This window comes from Dreissena polymorpha, chromosome 10 (assembly GCF_020536995.1).
Source record: "Dreissena polymorpha isolate Duluth1 chromosome 10, UMN_Dpol_1.0, whole genome shotgun sequence".
In the NCBI taxonomy this organism is placed as follows: domain Eukaryota; kingdom Metazoa; phylum Mollusca; class Bivalvia; order Myida; family Dreissenidae; genus Dreissena; species Dreissena polymorpha.
This window is the reverse complement of record NC_068364.1, coordinates 61,840,164-61,863,368: the sequence shown is the minus strand read 5'-3', so window position 1 is coordinate 61,863,368 and position 23,205 is coordinate 61,840,164. Positions and strand designations below refer to the sequence as shown.

Genomic DNA, 23,205 nt, shown 5'->3' with positions numbered 1-23,205 from the left:
GGCAAGAGTGGCATTCCGTTCCAAAAATAGAATGTCGGATGTATCCGGATATAGAAGTTCCCACGACTGAGAGTCTTCGTTATATTTGTACCAGAGGGTGTCCAATAGTTCGGCATGTTCGCGTCCACATCACTGCAGCTCCTGGTATTGACCATACCGGACGTACACGTACTCTGAAAGATATACATTTAGAGAGGTTATTACTATGTAACGCGCATAGAGATTGTGTTCACATCAAGTGTGAGGAACAATTCACTGTATGTTTAATAATCCAAATATAAATGACACTCGCTCTGGGAAAAACGTGCACCTCGTTGAGATACTTCACAGCTGATTCTCTTGCCTGTTTGTTTTCATTATTAGCACGAGGTTTACTTGGTGTTGGTGTCGGAAAACCATGTTCAGAATCTTCTTCAGCAAGCCAGTTGTACAAGGTATCCTCCTATAGGGACAGTGCAGCTAAGAGCAAGGACTTACAAACAACAAAAAAAGGCTCACACTTTGGGCAATGTATCCCGTTTTCACGCTGATCGTCTAGATGATCGTAATTGAGCGACTCGTCCGGAAATGACGGATGAATGCATGTCAAATGATAGTAACGCTTGCAGTCATCAAACTGACACCGGACATACAATTGACCATTTGGCAAATTGATTAGGTATGGTCCAATCTCCACAATCTGTTCTAATATATAAATATGATTCCCAAAGATTGGTTTAAAATTGCAAATGTGACATTTATATGTCTGCAAATTTGTCTCAAAGTCACTTTCTGTGTCGCTTTCTCCACTCATGGGTAACCTGCGGCAAAAATAAAAAAAGATGCAAGTAATGTGATATAAATCCGCTCACTGCTACAGTGCTGCGCATTATTAAATTGACATGATTACTGGTTCCGGTCCGGTTCCACTCAAGTTCCGGTAAATTGAAATTGTGTCGTTATTTCCACCATATTATGCAATATTATCAGAGATGTACATAGCTTAGAGCCTAGTGAGACGCCGACTTAGGTGAGACATTGAATTACAAGGCGTCTTAACGGGATCCAATTTATATACAACTCTGATACTATTGAACAATAAAGTATTATGTTTAAACGATTCGGTACGGTTCCGGTTATCATTTCGATTTACTTAAGTTCAGTACTCTATCCCTAGAATAGGCAAATATCTTGGAAATGAATTCGATGCTAGATTACTAGGAATCACATTCAGACCCGACCTGTTTGCCACTCGTACATTTGTTTACTAAAACCTAGGAAGCTTTACTTCTTAAAGCCTTCTATCGCACCGAGTGAAACCTTTTACGCAAAACATGATATTTTTTTCTATGTGGTTTACGGATTATTGGAATTTGAGTTTCATCTTTTGGATGCACCCGATCGTATTACTGTAGACAATTTGCCTTTTTGCGTTGTATCGACATGTAGAAACAAAGATAGATCTATCAAAGGTCAAGCAGTTTAGATCTTAACAATATGCCTAAATTTCTAACATCACATACAGACCCATAGTGTGTATAATATAATCACATTAAAATAGATGCAGTGCTATGTACTAGTACATGTATATTGAAAGACAATAAATATTCCACAGGCCTTTATTGAATCTAAACGAACTACAGAGTAAAAACCAAAACGTGTGTAGATTTATAGTTTACTTTTATATTTATCCTTCTTTATTCCACATAAAGAAAGTGTGCACTCATTTTTCCATATTGCAAAATCACATATTGCATACTTGCGAACCTTTTAACGTGCCAATAATGAAGGAAAATTAATAGATCAACTAGGGTAAGAGTGCACTCTACTTGGGTACGATCTTGTTGGGGGCAAATTATTTGACTTGTTATTCGGAATATATATAAACTTTCCGTACATTTTGCAAGCTTAGTTTCAACAATAAATCAAACAAGAAAAGATTACATGATAATTAACAGTTGATCAGAGCAGCTCGACAGTTCGTCTTACACAATATTTTCCCAAACAGATGCAATAACCTATATTATATAAAATGCCGAAGCTACATATGAAAATGCAGTATGACGTTTTCAAACAAAAATATAAAATGCCGGAGCTACACAATTGAATTAAAAACACAGTTTAATGAATAAGTTTGTGCCATGTTTCATGCAGAATTATTTAACAATTATAACACTACAATTTACATCTCAAATCAATCGCATATTCATTGTTTATGTCTATTTCTTGGCGCATGGATTTGACTTCTTCATACTGACATTTTAAATGACACTTATTCGCCTGAATATGATTTACAACATGGTTTCTAGAACATATACTGCATCAAGGATAAATACATTAATGAAAAAGTATAAAAGCATATTATTTAATCAACTTACCTTTGTGTTTGAGTCGATTTACCAGCACACTTGTCCGTCCGGCATTTTTTTGTTGACTTTTCTTCGCATGGAAATGCCGGAGCTGCATTCAGTGCAGTTTCGGTATTTTATATATGATAGAAAAAAATAGCCAACGGAAATCCAGCATTTTATCACATGTTCAGTTGTACAAGTTTTGATTGGGCCACAATTAAAATATTGTTGGTTTGCCCTTTACCGACCCTAAATTTTACAGGTGGGTAGGTAGGTAGGAAAATTATTTTATTTTATTTGAGAAATAATATTTTTAATACACTAATAGTCTATGAATATTTAAAACACTTTTATTAAAGCACTGTTGCAGTGTACGAAGCCCTATGTAGCTTAACATTATCTTGTTTGCTGTTTCTTGCATATATTAATATCAAATGCATGCTTGTGTGTTATTTATTACATCAAATATTTGTTCATTATATGATTTTAATTGCTCAAATGCATTTATAATTATTTAACAGCCAGACAGCTTTTATTTTTAACTTAAACCTTTCCCTTAAATTGGGCTTAATTAGCATGCAACAAGCATTGAAGGAGTGTAGAAAGACAGCCCAAAGCCTTAAATGGAAAAATTCAGACGTGGCGAAAGACCATTACATTTTACAGGCCAGACTTGCCTACCAGGAGAAACAATTCAAAGGCCTGTTGAAGTTTTTACAGGCCTCAATTTTAAGTGTTTGACCGGTAAGTGCATAGTCTCAGCATGGAAAAGAAAATTCATAAAAGTGCAAACTGAACATTATTATAAAGCATTATTTCTTCTTGAATGCTCTGAGCGTTTATGAGTACATACGTACAGCTCAGAGGGTCAATAGCTGTGAGTTGTATTATTGCAACTAACATAAGCATAAAAACTTGATTTGGGGAAATAAATTCTGGATCTGGATAGGTACGTTGCAGGACCTTTCGGTGTAGGCGCAACGGGGGAGAGGGTGGTAAGTCCCACTGTAGGACAGTGGGTGTTAGTTTCAGTTTGTGGATATACTAACGCTTTAAACATATATACTTGAGTGTTGTCGATGTATTTAGCTAAGAGACATTAATAAATTAAATAAGTTTACCTTTACATATCCATTTCACTAACGTGCCATTACAGTAAACTGTTCAGTGTGGCAAACATAATAGAGCAGAATATGCACATGAATCTGATTAAACACAGATCCACTTGCATATAAATCAAATCATGTTTGTCTTTTATTTTGCATTTTCGACATCCTGTAACTGTTAGATGTATTTTTCTTTGCGAGTAGACTGCATTCCAATTTTCAAACACTTCATCACTTGTTCTGTGACATTCAGTTCATACATTTGCAAAAAAAAGAGAGTTTTATTTGTATCTAAAACCTATGCTCAATCGTAGAATGACACGCTCTTTTCATTAATCGATACTAATTATATGATGTCCGTCGTAAATTCGATAGTTATTTGTTCTCGCTGAGCATCGTTATTTCTTTTAATTGTCGGCCATCTTGGATCACGTTAACAACATGTGTACAACGAACGTAAACTCGTATATGTCCGACTACTTTTGCGAACCAATGGTTAAGTATGATGTCGTTCGGCCATTTTCACGGAACACCGCCGATCGCGATGCTGGTTATAGACGCTTGCATTACTGTCTATTCTGGGGCGTATGAAATTCCAACCATCGGAGCGACCTAGATCGGTCAGGGGCGATAATAATAGACAGGGATATAAATACGCACATGAATAAATATTGCTTTCGGCTCTTTTGTCATCGTCGAAAAAAACGAAAATAAAAAAAATAAGTTTTCAGAAATCGCAATAAAATTTTTTGGGTCGGGGGGTAAAAAGTGGGTCGGTCGGTAAAGGGCAAACAAACTCAATTTTAATTTAGGCCTTGATTTATTTGAATGGCTACCGGGCAGAAAGAAGCGGGAATATGCGTAGCTTCGGAACATAGGAAAACCCCAAAATGTCAAAATTTGCAGCTCCGGCATATTATAACGACGGTATCGATATTTATTTAAATACATCTGCATAAAATGCTTCATAATAGGTTGTTGTTGTTCGGCGATTTTTCATCTGCGCCTGAACCATCCACATAGTACCTTAACACGTTTTTGCTAAGGTCGCATGTTATTATTTTTAATACATACACTACTATAAATAAAACATGGGTCGCTGTCATGATAATAAACATTCCAAAAGACGTCTAATATTTTACAGTTAGTCATGCGATAATTTAACTAGCCACAATAAACATTCAAATATTAAAAATTGAATTTAATACTGGTACACATAAACACTTGTACAAATAGAGAAATAGAGGTGAAAGATTATTAAAAAGAGGATAGGGAAAAGAGTAATACGCATAAATATACAACATTCGACTATTTCAGGCAAATTTATTTTAGGTTAATTATTATGAAAATGTTTTGATAATTAAAAATATTTCCATTACGGAATGTATCGATACATACATAAAAGAACATTTTAAAACCCAAGATTAATTTATAGGGGTTAACTCATTTAGCAACTAGATGGTTATATCTCCTGCAAAAGGCTTAATATTCAGTGTTCAGTGGGTCACTAGTGAAGTTTTATTTAATCAAATGGAGAGATTCCAATTACAACTTCTTACAAACCATGATGAAAGGTCAAATAATATTCATATAGTGCAGTTAGTTTAGTTAAGTTTAAACCTATTTATTTTAGCTCGATTTCATCGAAAGTCTCAGGCTTATTGCAATTCTCTCGAGTACGTTGCCTGTGCCTATAACCAGTACTTGGTGTCTTGGAGGTAGATCTTAAGAACGCGCAACCAAAGTGGGCATCGAACTCGTGACGTCCCAGTCGCTAGGCGGACACCATATCCATTACGACCTTTCTCGCAGAAACAGTTCTTCGTGTTTATCCGAGTTTATAACCATGTGAATGTCTGAATAAATAAATATAATTATCTGAAAGTATAAAATATTTGATTACTATTTAATTCAATTCATTTAGAAATTGAAGTTGTTGGTTTACTTTGTTTCAGCCATCACCAGAATAAACAGCATCATCAATGAGGGAGAGAAATTCCGTTCACGAAAAAAAAATAATGGAAAGTTGATTCTGAGTGATATGACCTACCTCAAAACATTTACTGATATAACAACTTTATGTTTTAAAATATACCAGGCAGCGTAATATCAGGTAGATATGAACACATTCAAAGTAAAAGTAAAGTTTGGATGTAAGTGTATATGGATTGCTTTGCTAATTTTGATAAAAGGACAAAAAACAGCCAAAACAAATGAGAGTTTGGATGATAGTCCGGTACAACAATACGATAAAGTTTTCAGACAACGGCAACATGTGTTCCTTCATTTAATTATGTACAATACTATTATCGAACTGATATCTTATTAAAAACAAAATGTGTGATTGAAAAAATATAAAATAAAAGTGTGATACTGAACATATTACAAATGTTATCATTTTGATAATAGAACGTATGTTACCCTCAATTCTATAAAGCCAACACTAGGTTACCTTTGACAAAACTATAGCAATTAGAAATGAAGATGTCCATCATTGACTATCGTTGTTATCACATGCATTCGGAATTATATGCTACGCCCCCCCCCCCCCAGCTGCTTCCCCCTCCCCAAACCCTGAAAATTGTCCATGTGTTATACAAATTATCAGTTATTACAACAACAAAAATAACTTTTTTGTTTAATAACTATATAACTATATAACTATATATATATATATATATATATATATATATATATATATATAACTATAAATATATATATATAACTATATATATATATATATATATAGTTATATATATATATTTATAGTTATAAAGTTATATATATATATATATATATATATATATATATATATATATATATATATATATATATATATATATATGTATACTTTTGTAATTGTGAATCGTAAAAATGATAACGCCTTAAAAGTTAGACTGACCTACATATTCTACTTTTTGACGATGTAAGTTGACAGACACGACTTTTTCACTTAGTCAATGAGGTTTGCAATGTTCATTAGTTAACCTTAATCTTTTATTAACAAGCTCCTTCGTATTTGTGAAAAAGGTATCTGTATTTCTAAAGACACGTTATGTATGCTGATAAAGCTTTTAAAGGCAAGTCTTAGTATGCATTCTACAAGTAATATGGTTGAGCGTTATACGTGTTTATTATACGGGCAAAAGCCCGCGAAGCGGGCGTTGACCGTTCATACATATGGAAATTTAGACATAAAATTACATAAGAATACCACATATGGATGCGTCTCAAAATAAATTTGCCACGCGACATATATTTTCGCGATGCTATTTATGACCTTGAGCAAATAAAAAACACATTGACATATGCTAAATCACATGTAAATACATACCACAGGAAATTTTTTGTGAATGACATCATAATTGTGTAGCGAATCGCACTAAATGTTCTCGAATTATTTGTTTTTCTTCGCAACCGTTCCAGAATTAAGACATTACTCAATTATCTCCCCTGAATACTCTTCTTCAGTAGGCATAAGCCGAAGACTGGTTCACTACATATAGTGACAGTCTTTACCAAACACAATTTACGTGAACATAACCCGTCTTAAATATATTGCCGAATCTCAGATTTCTGTCGATTTTATTTGCTTTGATCTTTTCGATATCTTATTGTTATTATTATCCTGACAATTCACAAACGCTTGTTAAAAAAATATTTGTTTTAAACATTATAGTTGGCATCTCTATTCTTCCAGTATTATCGCGGTATTTCAATAACGACACCCTACTGTTTATTTGTCAGAATTTGTGACGCATTTTCCATTCGCTCTCAGAAAGAAGTTGTACGTGTGATCATGAGCAATATTCTGGTAAGTTGTCGTTGTTATCCATTAGAAACACATTTATTCACTTTATTTAAAGATATTCCGATCTAACTTTTTAGTCGTTTAGCTTTAATTTTTAACGTATTTACACCTCGTTTGCTCGCACTTTACCGATATCCCGAAAGGTTACATATCACTATAATAAGTTTAGGCCTAAAACCACAAAATCTCACAGATTCGAAGTCAACAAAAAACAAGACATTTCTAAATTGTCTGCGTTATTGATCAAATTTTAAGATATTTGTTGGTTTTCCGTTTTTAGAAGCTTTTCTGCCAAGGCAAGAGCTGGGCATCACACAAGCCATTCTATCCAGCAAAACTGACAGTTTTGGTTTACAGAAATCAACAAAGGAGGGATTCCTGAACTATCAAAATTTCCAAGCTATACACACAGTTATTATCTGTTATGATCTTTATTGGTTCTGTTGGTTTACTTGGATGCAACATGTGTGAACTTTTATAGAACTTTGAAAAGTAGATATCTGTCTATCTATATACAAAAATTAGCGATGGTATAATAAGATCAGATGTGCAAACAATGTCAAAGGGTTGTTAAATTAACAATTTGAAGGCACTTATGCTGAAAAAATATGAAAGTTCCCATGCAAATTTAGTCTGTATATCGACAAGTGTCTCCCAATAAATGTAAAACTAGTAATACAAAACTTACAACAAGGATGTAAAAGCACTAAGTACCTGTTGTGATCATTTTTAGTACGATAGTGTAATTCTAAACAGTAGCAAATAGCTTGTTTAGTAAATGCATAATGCAATTAATATGATTTCCTTTCTATGGTGTAATCAATTAATTGGTTGTTACTTGTTAATCCATGATAAATGTTTTATGTCTAGTACAAAACCAGCATTGTTAATTTTGTAAAAGGTAATAAAATAACACCACTTTGTAATTTCATATACGTAAATATTCTTGTACTGTAGGTTGATGACAGTGTTTTAGTATTACTTATTTTGTAACTATTATTTTATGTGCAAATAAATGATGTGAAGTGTTTTGTATCTCTACACAATACCACATACCTTTTTATATATGTACTGTGTTATGTGTTATTTGAATGTTTAAATAAAAAAATATGGATGATATAACATGATGCATTCTAATATTTGCATTCAAATTGTAACTATAGAGCTTAGTGAATGCAGTTTAGACTGTGATTTAAGAATTGCTACAAAATGGCTAGTTTTTAGTGGCGACAAAATTTAAACTATTCAACAATAGTTTCCGAAAGAAAATTAGAAACCTGCAAGATACCTGTATGTATTAAATAATTAAATTGCGAAACAAGTATGTTGTTATGCTGTTACACATTATTATACATTTATAATAATTAAGAAGACAATTAGCGTTGTTAACGTTTCCCAACAGTAGAAATCATTCTTCTGATGAAGTCATTGGTATACAGACGAAAGCTCCAGGCATGGCTTTCAATACGTAGTGTGTGTTATTTGACAGTCTAAAACTTATTGGAATAAAAAAAATCCTGTCAAATTTGTCAATCAAAATGGATTCGACACATCACATGATTTTGATTATGTTAAATCAGTGTACTGTATGCTAAATGCAACTGCTTTAGCAAGCTGTCAAGTTGAATTGATACATTTGATTAAACAAACTGTTTCCTGGGTAGGACCAGTACTTATTGTCTATATGACGTACCATTACGTCGAAAGTATACAAGACCTACTTGGTAGAACGAGATATGTACTTCGACGTACAATTTTCACCGACCCTTGAGTGTTAGCCAATCAGAAGACACCTTACATCTGTTCCTTTTAGAGATATTTGACTTTGAACATTATTATTATTATTATTATTTATACCAAATTATGCGACGATCGACCGCTTACTCATAGATATTGTGCGTATTTATTGACCTGGCGTGGCGGAATTGACCTCTGACTTATGCAAGTTATGGTTATCACAAAATACGACCAACGGGGAGGTTATTATACATTATTTATCCCGTAAATTTTTGGTAACTGTTTGGTTACAGTTGGGAATTTCCGACACAGTAATGCGCTGGATGGTCGTGATACTCCGCCCCGCATGATCAATAAATACTCACAATATTCTGAATAATTTTAATTTTAAACAGGTAACAATTGAATTTTCTTTAAATTTGTATATAATCTATTTCAATGCATTAAATACTTGAAACTTCTATGTGTTTTTTGCCATTCTGATATTTTTTATTCATTTGTTCTCAATTAAAAAAAGAGATTTTAAACATTTATTATGAATAAATCTGAAGGAAAAGCGGCTAAAGAGACAAGTTTTTTTATTGGCTGTTCAGAAAATTTGTACGTCGAAGTACAAACATGTATGTCGAAGTCCAAATAGTATTTTGACGTACAAATATATACTTCGAAGTGTATTTTATATGTGTATGTCGACGTACAATTATTGTACTTCGACGTGCATTTCTCGTTTTACCTTGTAGGTCTTCTTGACTTTCAACCCAAAATGGAACGCCATAGTATATCTTTAGGGTTATCTTAAGAATGCACCCTCTTAAGGGATCAATACAGAGACCTCCCATTGACTAAGCCAGTTAGCAGACTACCCACCCACTATACCACAGCCGCCGAACCAGCTTTAAATTCCTGTGGCTAGAAAAAAAATATATAAGATGCTAGATCTTTTAGCTAGGAACATGTAACTCGTTTTAAGATTGATTTTTTTGGATGCATTACTTAATTATTACAACAATTATAATATTTTGAACACAATCATATCCATATATATATTAAAAATACATGGTTATCAAAAAAAATTTAAACGCTTTTGCCCGTAAATTAGGTAGCACCTATAATCATATTAGTCAATACTTGTGGCTCATTATTGAGTCATATTCTAGTATTTATAAATCATATTGTATGTGTTTTGTAACATTGCTTACTTGCTTATTATGCAAACATTTTGACTGTATTTATTTAAAGCGCTTTCTTCATTAAAAATTAAATTAATTCTGCGATATTTGTGTAGGCAAGGCTATTGGGAGCGTAAAGACTAGTAAATCTATTGAAGATCAGTGTCACGACTTCTTGTCCAAGTTTCAGGAAAAAGTGGAGACCAGGTTAGTCGATATTGAAAAGGACGTGAAAGAGGTAAAACAGGAGCTTGCCGGGCTGAAGCAAGTAAAGGACGGAACTGATGGGAAGGGAGAGGCAGTCGCATCCGAGAACATTGTGAAACAGGCCACAACTGAAATCCAGTCAAGGTTTGATAGACGTAACAATATAGCATTTTATGGTATCAAGGAAAATAAGAGTAATTTGAAAGAAGAGTGTAAAAAGTTAGACAACGACTGTATAAATGATATAATCACAGAAATAGGGATCCATGTACATAGTGAAGAAATTAAAAATTTGAAAAGATTTGGCAAGAAAGGCTTGACTAGGGTTATTGAGAATAAGGACGGAAATAAGGAAGAGGTCGAGGTACCACGGGTTATAATTGGAACTTTCACGGAGGAAGCTTAAATCAGAATCATGAAAAATGCTCATAAACTTTCTTCTTCTAAATCAAATCATTTCAGGACGATTGGTATTAAGCACGATATGACAAAGGAGGAACGTCAGCGTGATAAGGACCTGAAGAAAGAAGCAAAAGACCGCACAGAAAAGGAGACTGAAAATTTCGTGCACGTAGTGCGCGGAATGCCGTGGGAGAGAAGAATCGTCAAAGTAAGGAAAGGTGGAGGCGTGGTGGCCCAGACCCATCCAGGTACAAATGGACAAAAAAGGACAATGTAAATATGTTTTAAAAGTTTTTTGTTATTTTCACGAACGCAGATACGTGTTCTGTAGATAAACTTCACGAAATCAGGGCCAGATTGGACCTCATGCAGGAGAAACCTGCCATTATTTCAGTTTCAGAGGTTAAACCTAAGAATTTCAAGTTTGAAAGACAGTTATCCGAGTATATTATAGAGGGATATGAAATTTTACCATTAAACTTGGGCAAACATGATAAAGGGAGAGGAATACTTATATATGTACACGAAAGTTTGAAATTTAACCAGGTTGAATTGAAGGTGGCATTTGTTGATCATGTTTGTATTGAAATAGAACTAAATAAGCATGAAAAATTCATGTATACTACCATTTACAGAAGTCCCAGTAGCGAAAATGAAAATAATTTAAATTTAAATGTTCTTTTGAAGTAAATATATTCTAGAAATTACAGTCATGTGCTGATTAACGGAGACCTGAATTATCCAGGAATAGACTGGGTGAATACAAGCACATCGCAGGGACAAGGTGAAATGGAGTATGAATTTTTGGAATCCGTGAGGGACTGTTTTCTCTACCAGCATGTTCAAGAGAGTACCCGTGGTAGAGGTAAAGACAAACCATCATTAATTTATCTAGTATTCAGTAATGAAGAAGGTATGATCTCAGATTTGAATATTGAGGCGCCTCTAGGAAAAAGTGATCATGCATTTATCAGTTACTGTTTTAATGTCCACAGGTATGGACCTAATTGTGAAAAAATAGTGTATAAATATGATAAGGCGGACTGGGATAGAATGAAGGAAATACTAAATATAGACTGGGACAGTAAATGTAATAATTTAAGTACAAATGAGCAATGGGAAGTATTCAAGGAAACCTTAGGCAGTGCTGTTGACCAATGCATACCAAAAATATCAGTCAATAGAAATAGGAAAAACAAGGTTAACCTTGAAAGCAAGAAGTTAAAATCTAAAATTAGACAAAAGCAAAGACTATGGAACCGATATGTAAAAGAAGGTGACTTAAGGGATTATGAGGATTATAAACGCACAAGAAATTAAATTAGGAATTTGACAAGGAAAATGATTAAACAAAGAGAGAAGAAAATAGCTAACAATTCTAAAAGTAATCCGAAGGCTTTTTGGAACTATGTAAACAGGAAAACTAAAACTAAAGTATCAGTTACAGACTTATATAAAGATGAATATAAAATAGACATGACAACAAACGATAGTGAAAAAGCAGGGGTTTTGGCGGACTTTTTTACATCAGTTTTTACTTTAGATGAGGATATTACACAACCAGATATTAGTGCTCCTCAAGATGTACCATTTTTGGATTTTTTTAAAATAACTCCGCAAATTGTTGAGACAATGTTGAAAAATTTAAATATTAGTAAATCCCCGGGGCCGGATAAATTACACCCAAGATTACTTCATGATTTACGTACAGTTTTGGCTAAGCCATTATCGATTATATTTAATAGTTCTTGGACTAAAGGTGAATTACCAGATGAGTGGAAATGTGCGAATATAACTGCGTTGTTTAAGAAGGGTGATCGCAAAGATGCGGGAAATTATAGACCAGTTAGTCTAACTTGTATATTATGTAAAGTTATGGAGACCATTGTCAGGGAGGAAATGGTGAATCACATGAAAGTAAACAGGTTATTTAGTGACAAGCAATATGGCTTTATCTCTGGTCGCTCGACAGTTTTGCAACTCTTAACAGTTATAGATAGGTGGACTGAAATTTTAGATAAAGGGGGAGCTGCAGATGTGGCCTATTGTGATTTCATGAAGGCATTCGATAAAGTAAGTCATGTAAAGTTAATTCACAAACTGAAAATGTATAATTTTGGTCAAAATATATAGACTGGATACAGGCTTTTTTGAGAAACCGAAAACAACGTGTTTTAGTAAACGGAGCGAGTTCAGAATGGAAAAGTGTTGTGAGTGGAATACCGCAAGGATCTGTGCTCGGGCCGATATGTTTTGTACTATATATAAATGACTTACCCCTGAGTCTATCAAATGAAAGTGAAATATTTCTTTTTGCAGATGATACTAAAATTTTTAGGGAAATAATGAATCTAAATGATTGTGAATTGCTTCAAGAAGATATATTTAAAATGAAAGAATGGTCAGATAAATGGAAATTAATATTTCACCCGGACAAATGTAAAGTGATGAGAATTGGTAAAAATAAAACTAGTGACTTTGAATACAAGTTAGACAGGAACTTGAAACCTATTGCAAAAAGTATTGAAGAGAAAGATATAGGGGTTGTTATTGACAACAAATTGAAATTTGATAAACATATAAATGAAAAAGTTAATAAAGCAAATTCAATAGTTGGAGTAATAAGGCGAACGTTTGAATATATAAATAAAGAAGTTTTTAAAACTCTGTCCACATCGTTAGTAAGACCACACCTAGAATATGCTAATCCAGTCTGGAATCCACATCTAAAAAAAGACATAGAAATGTTAGAGAATGTCCAAAGGCGTGCCACCAAACAAGTCCCTGGTTTATCCGAAATGTCATATGAGGAGAGATTAAATGAATTGAAATTACCTACTCTTGCCTATAGAACACTTCGAGGAGACCTCATTGAAGCATACAAAATAATTACTATGAAATATGACCCAGCAGTCTCAAACTTATTCGAGAAAAATTCTAGTCAATCAACAAGGGGGCATGAGCATAAACTTTTTAAACTACGATCAAGACTGGATGTTAGAAAATATTCGTTTTGTTGTCGTATTGTGGACACATGGAACAAATTACCCGAACAGGTGATATCCGCCAAGACGGTACACTCTTTTGAAAGACGATTAGATAAATTCCTAAGCGATCAACCCATTAAATATCAATTCACGGAGTGTCTCAAATTTACTGGAGGTATTAAGGACAATTCTAGTGATGAAAACGAGGAGCTAGCACTAAAGGATGGTGACACCAGCCTACTGCTAGAACGACATCTGTAAGTATCTGTAAGTATCTGTAAGTTTTTAAACTATTACAAAAAGTAAACACTTATTTCAAATGCAATGTAAAAACGTTAGCAAATGAAATGACGACACACCCTGTATGTTAACGGGGTAATCGGCTGTTAGTAGATTTTAACCTTTTTGTTAGCAAAACTTTGCTGTTTCAACAAAGAAATTACTTAGCGACACTCGCTAACGACAACATAAACAAAGTTGCTAAGGATTTTCCAACCAGCTTTTAAATAATATGCATTTTTACAAAACAGCGCAAAATTTGCAATAACACAGAACTAATTTGTACATAAAAACATTGAACATTCTGTAATGGCCGATGAAGAAGGAAGACAATCCGAAAGTCCAACAGCAGATGATGCTGGTCGAAAGTCAACAAGTCCTGAACCAGTTGAAGCCACAGATGAATTTCATGATGTTCACGATCTGAATCAAAATGCGACAACTGAAGGTGATGAGGCAAATGAAAATGGCGTTCCTGGTGAAGGTAATGAACATAATGGTGTTTGGTTAGGATATTCTAGTCATTTAGCGACCAAATTATTTGATAGAAAGCACAATATTACTACCAATAATTATATTGTATTGATTAAGTAAATTGCTATTTTCTCATATTATTTACTTAAAAAAATCAAATACTGTTAAAAAGTGAAAAAATACACTAATTAATTTAACACCTTTAATAAAGTTTGATAAAAAATACTAGTGCTGCAACAATATACTGGTATATCGATATATATCGCAATACGCAATCTGCATATTGTATTGCAATATGATTTTCATCATACCGGTACAAAAAAAATACAAAAAATCATTCACATTTCGTTCAGAACAGCCATCCGAAATAATGATAACAAGGTGAACAAAACAAAGAAGTGTAAAAAAAATTTACGTAAAAAAAAGCATTCTAAAAAGTGTATTATGCGGAGTAGCGTTGTTACGTGGGAGCATTCTCTAGATGATTTTGAACAGATTATCGTTGAATTAATTGCGCACAGCTGTAAATGTTTCGTTCGATTCTGAATTGAGCATTATTAAATTTGTAATCCGAATTTCGGAAACACGCTTCCAAATTTTAATGCTAACGCGACAAAAAAAAATTCTAGCGTCAAATAAAAAGTGCTTTATCCTTTGTCTCAATAAAAAGCGCTCGAAATTTATACAATCATGTAGAACGTAGCATGTAAAGTATAGGTGTATTTTGTGTTGTATAAAAACAGGAACATCACGTCAGGTGAATTACGCGTGTGCAGTGGAAAAAAAACGCCCTGGTTTGACGTTATTTCATCACATCTTTAAATAGTAACAAATGCAAAAATGTATTTGATACTTAAGATAATTTGGGAATGTTTGTGTTTCTTGTTATTCTTGAGCACATTTATAGTAAATATTTACCAGAATTTGCTTTAAAACTGGAATTTACGGGATTTACGGGTAATTGGCAAGTTATAATTTTGGTACAAGTTAGCAATATATTGCGATATATTGCAATACGGGTTTTTGAACTGACAATATATTGCAATACAGTTTTTTGCGTATTGTTGCAGCACTAAAAAATACTGTACTGACTTAGATTTCCTGCACTTAAATTTATAAATAATAATAATGTTTTGTGTAGGAAAAAAGATATTGAAGTTATTTTTAAAATACAGTGTCGGAACATTTCAAAACACACAGACAGTAGTCCACTTGCACAGGATTGTCCCTATATTCCTGTGCATAACATAAGTCAGGCGTCCTTTTCACATTTTGGTAAATTGATCAAATAAAAAAATATATTTCAGATTCGCAAATGTTGGTTGTAGTTATAATATTTGTGAGGAAACAGTAATACTAAGCATTTGCCATGCTCTAAAATATCCATTAAATGCATCTTTTGATAATTTTAAAACCTGAAAATTATGAAGCGTTGCAGCGCGAAACAATTTAATAATTTGGAGAGTTCTGTTATAAGTGAATAATCAACAAATGCATGTCTGCAAATTTCTGAAATGTATTTTATCATGTTCAATAATAACAAGTTGTTACATGTCATATTTGAAGATGAGTTAGACACTACTCAGCCTGAAACTGCAGAAGATGAGCAGATCATGGAACCAACAGAGTCTGGAGAAAATCTTGACGACACTGAAGTGGCACCTGAGGAGGATGCAGAGGAGCAACTGACAGGTGGGGATGATCTGCCGGCCCAGTTGGAGATGGATGCTGAAGAACCTGAGCAATATAAGGCAACTATTAAAGAGCCAAAGCCAGGTGTGTGTATGCTTGGTGACTTTATTGTCTTATTAATTGCATTGTATTTTATATCACTAATGTTATATTTTTTATTATTCTTAGGAAGTCTATCAGTTAAATGCACATTTACAATGTCAATGCAATTAATTTGATATTATCAAATCATATTCCTTTCTATTCTGTTAACTCATGGTGGTTATTTTAAACACATTGCAGAGAGTCCTGAGCATAAGCAAAAATCTGACTCAGAGCAGAAAACTATGTCGGAATCCCCAAAGCCATCTGTGACAGCAGATACGCAGGTGCGAAGGATACCAGATGCTCCACAGATACCTTCTCCTGAACGTGCAGAGTCAGAACTGGAAGGCACCATGTCAAACACAGCTCTGGTATGAACACTGCACTTCATTCCTACAATGATTTGTCTGATCACATGTATTATCTTATATAATTAATAAACATTCCTTTAAAGCTGTTCTTCGAAAACTGCGTAAGTCAATTTTTACAACTTTTCAATAGGCAAAAAAAACATTTTTAATTGTACTTATTTAGATAGTCTAAAAGAGGAACAAAATATTAAAGAGAAAACTGCGTAAGTCCATTTTTAGAATTAAAATGACAACTACAGGCCTTTATATTTTCATAAATAAAAAGTATGCCCATTTTGACATAGACTATCTAAATTAATATATTTTAAAATTTCAAAAAATATTTAAAAAATGTTTTTTGAAAAGTTGGAAAAATTTACTTACGCAGTTTTTGCAGAAACAATTAGTGCACCAATGAGTGTTCAGGATTTTCTCACGTGCTCATAACTATGCCTTCCAATTGGATATTAAATCTAGTGTTTTCGCAGAAAATGACCCGTGAACCAGCCGTTCTTATAAAAACAAATAACAATTTGCGCCAAATTTGACTTACGCCGTTTTCGAAGAACAGCGACGAATATGTTTTACATCTACTGGTATTTATACCCCCACAAACGAAGTTTTGGGGGGTATATAGGAGTGAACTTGTCGGTCTGTCTGTCGGTCCGTATTAAGTGTCCGCTCTCTAATTCAAGTAGTTTTCATCTGATCTTCACCAAACTTGGTCAGAAGTTGTATCTAGATGATGTCTAGGCCAAGTTTGAACATGGACCTTGCTGGATCAAAAACTATGTCACGGGGTCACTTAGTGCGTTTTAAATATTCAGCATGTTGTCCGCTCTCTAATTCAAGTAGTTTTCATCCGATCTTCACCAAACTTGGTCAGAAGTTGTATCTAAATGATGTCTAGGCCATGCTCGAACATGGGCCTGGCCGGGTCAAAAACTAGGTCACGGGGTCACCTTGTGCATTTCAAACATTCAGCATGTTGTCCGCTCTCTTATTCAAGTAGTTTTTATCCGATCTTCACCAGACTTGGTCAGAAGTTGTATCTACATGATGTCTAGGCCAAATTCGAACATGGGCCTTGCCGGGTCAAAAACTAGGTCACGGGGTCACTTGGTGCGTTTTAAACATTCAGCATGTTGTCCAGCTCTCTAATTCGAGTAGTTTTCATCCGATATTCACCAACCTTTGTCAGAAGTTGTATCTAGATGATCTTTAGGCCAAGTTCAAACATGGGCCTTGCCAGGTCAAAAACTAGGTCACAGGGTCACTTAGTGTATTTTTTTAACATTCAGCATGGTGTCCTCTCTATTATTCAAGTAGTTTTCATCCGATCTTCACCAAACTTGGTAAGAAGTTTTATCTAGATGATCTGAAGGCCAAGTTCGAACATGGGCCATGCCAGATCAAAAACTAAGTCACAGGGTTACTTAGTACATTTTACACATTGTGTCTGCTCTCTAATTCAAGTAGTTTAAATCCGATCTTCACCACACTTGGTCAGAAGTTGTAACTAGATGATGTGTAGGTCAAGTTCGAACATGGGCCATGCCGGGTCAAAAACTAGGTCACGGGGTCACTTAGTGTGTTTTAAACCTCACCATGTTGTCCGCTCTCTAATTCAAGTAGTTTTTATCCAATTCTTCACCAAAATTGGTCAGAAGTTGTATCTTGATAATGTCTAGGGCAAGTTTGAATATGGGTCATGCCGGGTCAAAACAAGGTCACGGGGTCACTTAGTGCGTTTTAAACATCACAATGTTGTCCGCTCTCTAATTCAAGTAGTTTTCATCCAATCTTCACCAAACTTGGTCTGAAGTTGTATCTAGATGATGTCTAGGTCAAGTTTGAATATGGGTCATGCCGGGTAAAAAACTAGGTCACAGGGTATCTTAATGCGTTTTAAACCTCACCATGTTGTCCGCTCTCTAATTCAAGTAGTTTTCATCCAATCCTCACCAAACTTGGTAACAAGTTTTATTTAAATGATCTCTAGGACAAGTTTGAACATGGGCCATTCTGGGCCTTAAACTTGGTCATGTGGTCACTTAGTGCGTTTTTTAACATTCAGCATGGTGTCCGCTCTCTAATTAAAGTAGTTTACATTCGATTTTTCCCAAACTTGGTGAGAAGGTTTATGGAGATGATCTTAAGGCCGAGTTAGAACATGGGCCTTTCTGGGTCAAAAACTAGGTCCAGGGGTCACTTAGTGCATTTTAAAAATTGAGCATGGTGTCCGCTGTTTTTTGTGAAGAAAACATGCAAAATATTATGTGTCAATGCAGCATGTGGGGGTATTCGTCACGTCTGTGACAAAGCTCTAGTTGTCTTTAGTTCAAGTGCTTTTATAAGTGCACAGATTGATTGAACTTCAAACAACTTCAAACAAAACTTATAAAATGGTCAAAATTATTCTTATTTGGATTTAAACTTAATTTTCCAACCTTTATTAAAGTTGTTAAAATTATGACAGTATTATAATTAAACACTGAATACAAGTTTTAAGTTTTCCTATTAAATTATTAGTTTAGCAGAATTATGCAATGTTTATGCACTAAGGATATTGGCACAGTTAAAAACGCAAATATTTGGGTTTATTATGTAAGGACCCTGACCAATCTCCATTACTCATGCCTGCAATTCAGCAGAATTATGCATCTTTCTGTTTGTAGAAAATTGTTTAAGGTTATCTTTAAATATCTCCTCCCACTACTTGTTTTTAATTTAAACCTAATACAATTAGGATATTGTGCGAGAAAAATGACCAAGTTTAACAACTCTGTCCTGCAATTCAGCGATATCATGCCTCTTTTTGTACTTTTGTGTGTTATATGAAATATAGGTTAAGGTTTGTATGTGGTGAGTACCTATCTTTGTAACTACTACAGTTATTCAATTGAAACTTCACACAATTTTTGTGGTTTATCATGGGAGGTCACAGACTAAGACTAGTAACTGTGACCTGCATTAAATCAGAATTATGTCCCTTTTGTACATAGACAATTCATGGAAGTTTTTAGCCTATTATATGATAAACTTGTGTAACGGACATTATTAAAAAATTTTGTAGGAGAAGAACAAAACTGTTTTATTAACATAATAAGCATTTTTCAGTTTTCCAATTTCTGATTTTAATAAAAATGTTAACAAAGCCTGATTGATAAAAAACAAACAAAGCTACACTAATTTTCTGAAATGTACAATTGTTTTTTGCTTCATTTATGAATTTTACAAAATAATTAACACTTTTGTTTTTGTTTGTGTTTTCAGAATATCATTTGGTCTTTTGGACTGAACAGAAATGTTCCTGTACTGAACCTGACAGACAACACTCGTAAAGTGATAATGTATACATGTGCTCATGTTGGAATCCTGTATGACTTCAACAGTAACAGGCAACACATTCTTCAGGGCCATGTAAGTTGTTGCTTTCAACTACTGTTAATCTGAAAATAAATATTTAATATTGGCTAAATGTGATTTTAGTTTGAAGTTTAAATTGTATAATGATAGTTATATTATGATACTTTAATTCTAACCCAATATGATGGTGTATTTACATAATTAACAAAGTTACCAAGAATGCAACTAAACAACAAAATTTCTACAGAACATAATCTTGTCGCAATAATTCTCATGCTCTTATGAGAATTTCATACAGTTATAATAAAATGATTGACTAAGCCACTCTTACTTTTGATTGTATAGAGGTTGCTTATAAGTTTATTTATAAATAACACAGTGTTGAATTTAACCCTTTGCATGCTGGGAAATTTGTCGTCTGCTAAAATGTCATCTGCTGAATTTCTAAAATTAGAATTTTCTTCTATTTTTTTTCAAAGAATACTATCAGAATAGCAAACAGTTTGGATCCAGATGAGACGCCACGTTTTGTGGCGTCTCATCTGGATCCAAACTGTTTGCAAAGGCCTTCAAAATTCGGTTCCCACACTGAAAGAGTTAAATACATATTCTTTAAAAGCCAGTAAACTGTTGGTTCTTTTTGTAGTCAAACCCTATCACCTGCACTTGTGTGAGCGAAGACAAGCGCTGGCTGGTAACAGGTGACCAGGGAAAGGACAGCATGGTGATTGTCTGGGACACATACACCGGGTAAACATTTTTTTAGCAGTTTAATATGTTGTTATTTATTATTTTGTTGTCATAAAGAAAGCCAGGATTGTAAAATAAATTAAAGTAAGAGCATTTCTAATACATGTATTTTTTGCTATATTGGACTGAGCATAATTATGGCCTCAAAATGTAATGACTTTTGTCATTTTTGGAATGTCTGGCCACTGTACTACCGGTAAATGTAAACCAAAGTCAAGCATAAAAATAATAAATTTTTGTGTGTCTTAAAATTTAGATGAAAAATGTTCAAAAAAGTAAGAGCGTCCGAAAATTTAGAGAGTCATGTATGTTATGTTTGTTTGCCAATTATTATATTGATATAAAACCAATTTATAAGTGTGCAATAATGTTATTGTGTTGTACTCTCCTTTTCTGCTTGAAATAGAATACAACGTCACTTATTTGCAATCTCTTACCTGAACAAAACTTTATAAAAAACAACCATACTGCTTCTTGAATATGATATTATTTCAAATGCTGTTGGGTGAAGCCATTGTTAATTACCGGTATAAATGGTAATCTTCCCAATAACGCAATAGTAATGGTCCATTGCCCTCAGGGCATTCTATGCCAGGTTTTATGACCTTAATCCGGTTGTGAAACACCATGATAAGCCAAAATAGGGCAGGAATCTATAAAAATAGAGCTGTAAAATATACTGTCCAAAAAATTGGAGTCATTAAATATGGATGATAACCTGTATGTCCAAAAATATAGTCACACAAAAAAAATTGGCTAAAAAAGGGGGTGTCTAAAAAACTTAGTGTCCAAAAACTTAAGAGTAATTACAGTTAATAATAAAGATATATAAATATATTACATATAATAAATGAATATTTGTATCAGACTTATGATACATAAAATTTATTCTGAAATCATTATGTGTTCTGTTTGAATTGATACAGAGTGCCAATCCAGACCATATTTGACACCACTGATGGTGCCAGTGGTGGTGTTGTTGCAGTTGGAATGACCCCTGATGCCAAATACCTGGCCACTCTGAGTGCTGCAAAGTCACAGGTGAACAACAGGGTTTAGACATGAGCGCCTATGGCCAATGTTTTTCAGCTATTTTTGTGCATGTGGAATTTGTTTGGTATGTTATTTCGACGCTCCAAGACAATGGTTTCTACATTTTATCTATCACTTATTTCAGGTTGTTAATATAATACCCAATTTCCAGGTTGTCAAAATTATGAAGGATTCATTGCTTTCATGTTTTGAGAGTAGCACAAGAATGATTGATTTTGGAAATGGATGTCCTGCTTTGTTGTTTAACTTGTTTGATGTGAAACGAAGTTGTTACAAAACAGTTTCATTTTAAACGGGCTCAATGAATAATTAATTAATGTGGATAACACCCAATTGCACTATCTATCAGACAGTCGTAGATAAAAACAATAATTAATGTTTTGTTTTTGAGAGATGATAATTTTTAAGACAGTATTTTCCCATGTGCAGGTTTTGTCTATCTGGGACTGGACAGTTGATGGTGACACTCCACTTTGTTCTGCTGAACTCAAACCATCATATGGAGTACAGGACTTTATCCTGTTTAATCCAGAAGACATCCATTACCTAGTTACCAACAGTGACTCACAAGTGATATTCTACAGCTGGGTATGCATACAATAATTTTACTGTTTTGTATTTATCACACCTTTGTTTTTCATCATAACTTTTGAATAATAATATTTTTTGTACTTTGTTAAGATTTTTGAAACAAAGCACTTTTTGTTTTTGTAAGGGGAAATTTGAAGTGCTTTTATTCATGTTATACTTACTCAAAAGAATATGCATATTTGTATTAACAAAATTTGGTATTACAAATATTTAGGGAAATTATTGGAATATTAAAAGGGTTTATTTTGTGAAAAAGCATTCCTCAAATGAAACTTGATATCAACAGTTTTGTTTTTGTTGTTTTTCAGAGTAATGGCCACATGGAGTACTTTGCCCCGCCCCTCACAGATCAGGATTTCAACAAGCAAGTAGGCCGCTATAGCCAATCTATCTTCCAGAGGAACAGTTCGAGAGCTCTCACTGCCACATCCATTGGAAATTTGGTGGTCTGGGATAACAATAAGCCGATCACTAAAGGTTTGTACATTTTCACTGTTATTTAGCTGTTTTCTTTGTAATCATAAATACCGGTACATCATTCGTATAAGATACAAAATTTCAAAGGAATTGTTAATAAATTTGGGCATTTTTGATGTTTGACCTAAAATGCTTTAAATTTATTAATGTAAAGAATATCCAGTATAAAACAAGACTACACTTTTAGAAAGGAAAACATCAGCAAAGAGTTAACACCCACATCATATGGGAGCACTGACCTTAGGCATAAATAAGCTATTTCCTAAACTAATAGGCCAAAGGAGCTGTTACATTTTGTCATTCATTTTGATACTTTATATAAAGCATTCCATTATTG

The 23,205-nt window shown here is 33.8% G+C and overlaps 1 protein-coding gene across 1 annotated transcript in view; it reads left to right on the top strand.

Moving 5' to 3' along the window:
- Positions 1 to 14,190: 14,190 nt before the first annotated feature.
- LOC127847713 (cilia- and flagella-associated protein 251-like) overlaps positions 14,191 to 23,205 on the top strand; it is a 30,946-nt gene continuing 21,931 nt past the window's right edge. The window contains 8 exon segments of the mRNA XM_052379801.1: positions 14,191 to 14,512; positions 16,069 to 16,278; positions 16,477 to 16,649; positions 19,905 to 20,051; positions 20,644 to 20,747; positions 21,674 to 21,788; positions 22,230 to 22,388; positions 22,700 to 22,868. Coding sequence (XP_052235761.1) covers positions 14,338 to 14,512; positions 16,069 to 16,278; positions 16,477 to 16,649; positions 19,905 to 20,051; positions 20,644 to 20,747; positions 21,674 to 21,788; positions 22,230 to 22,388; positions 22,700 to 22,868 — 1,252 coding nt within the window. The 5' untranslated portion in view covers positions 14,191 to 14,337.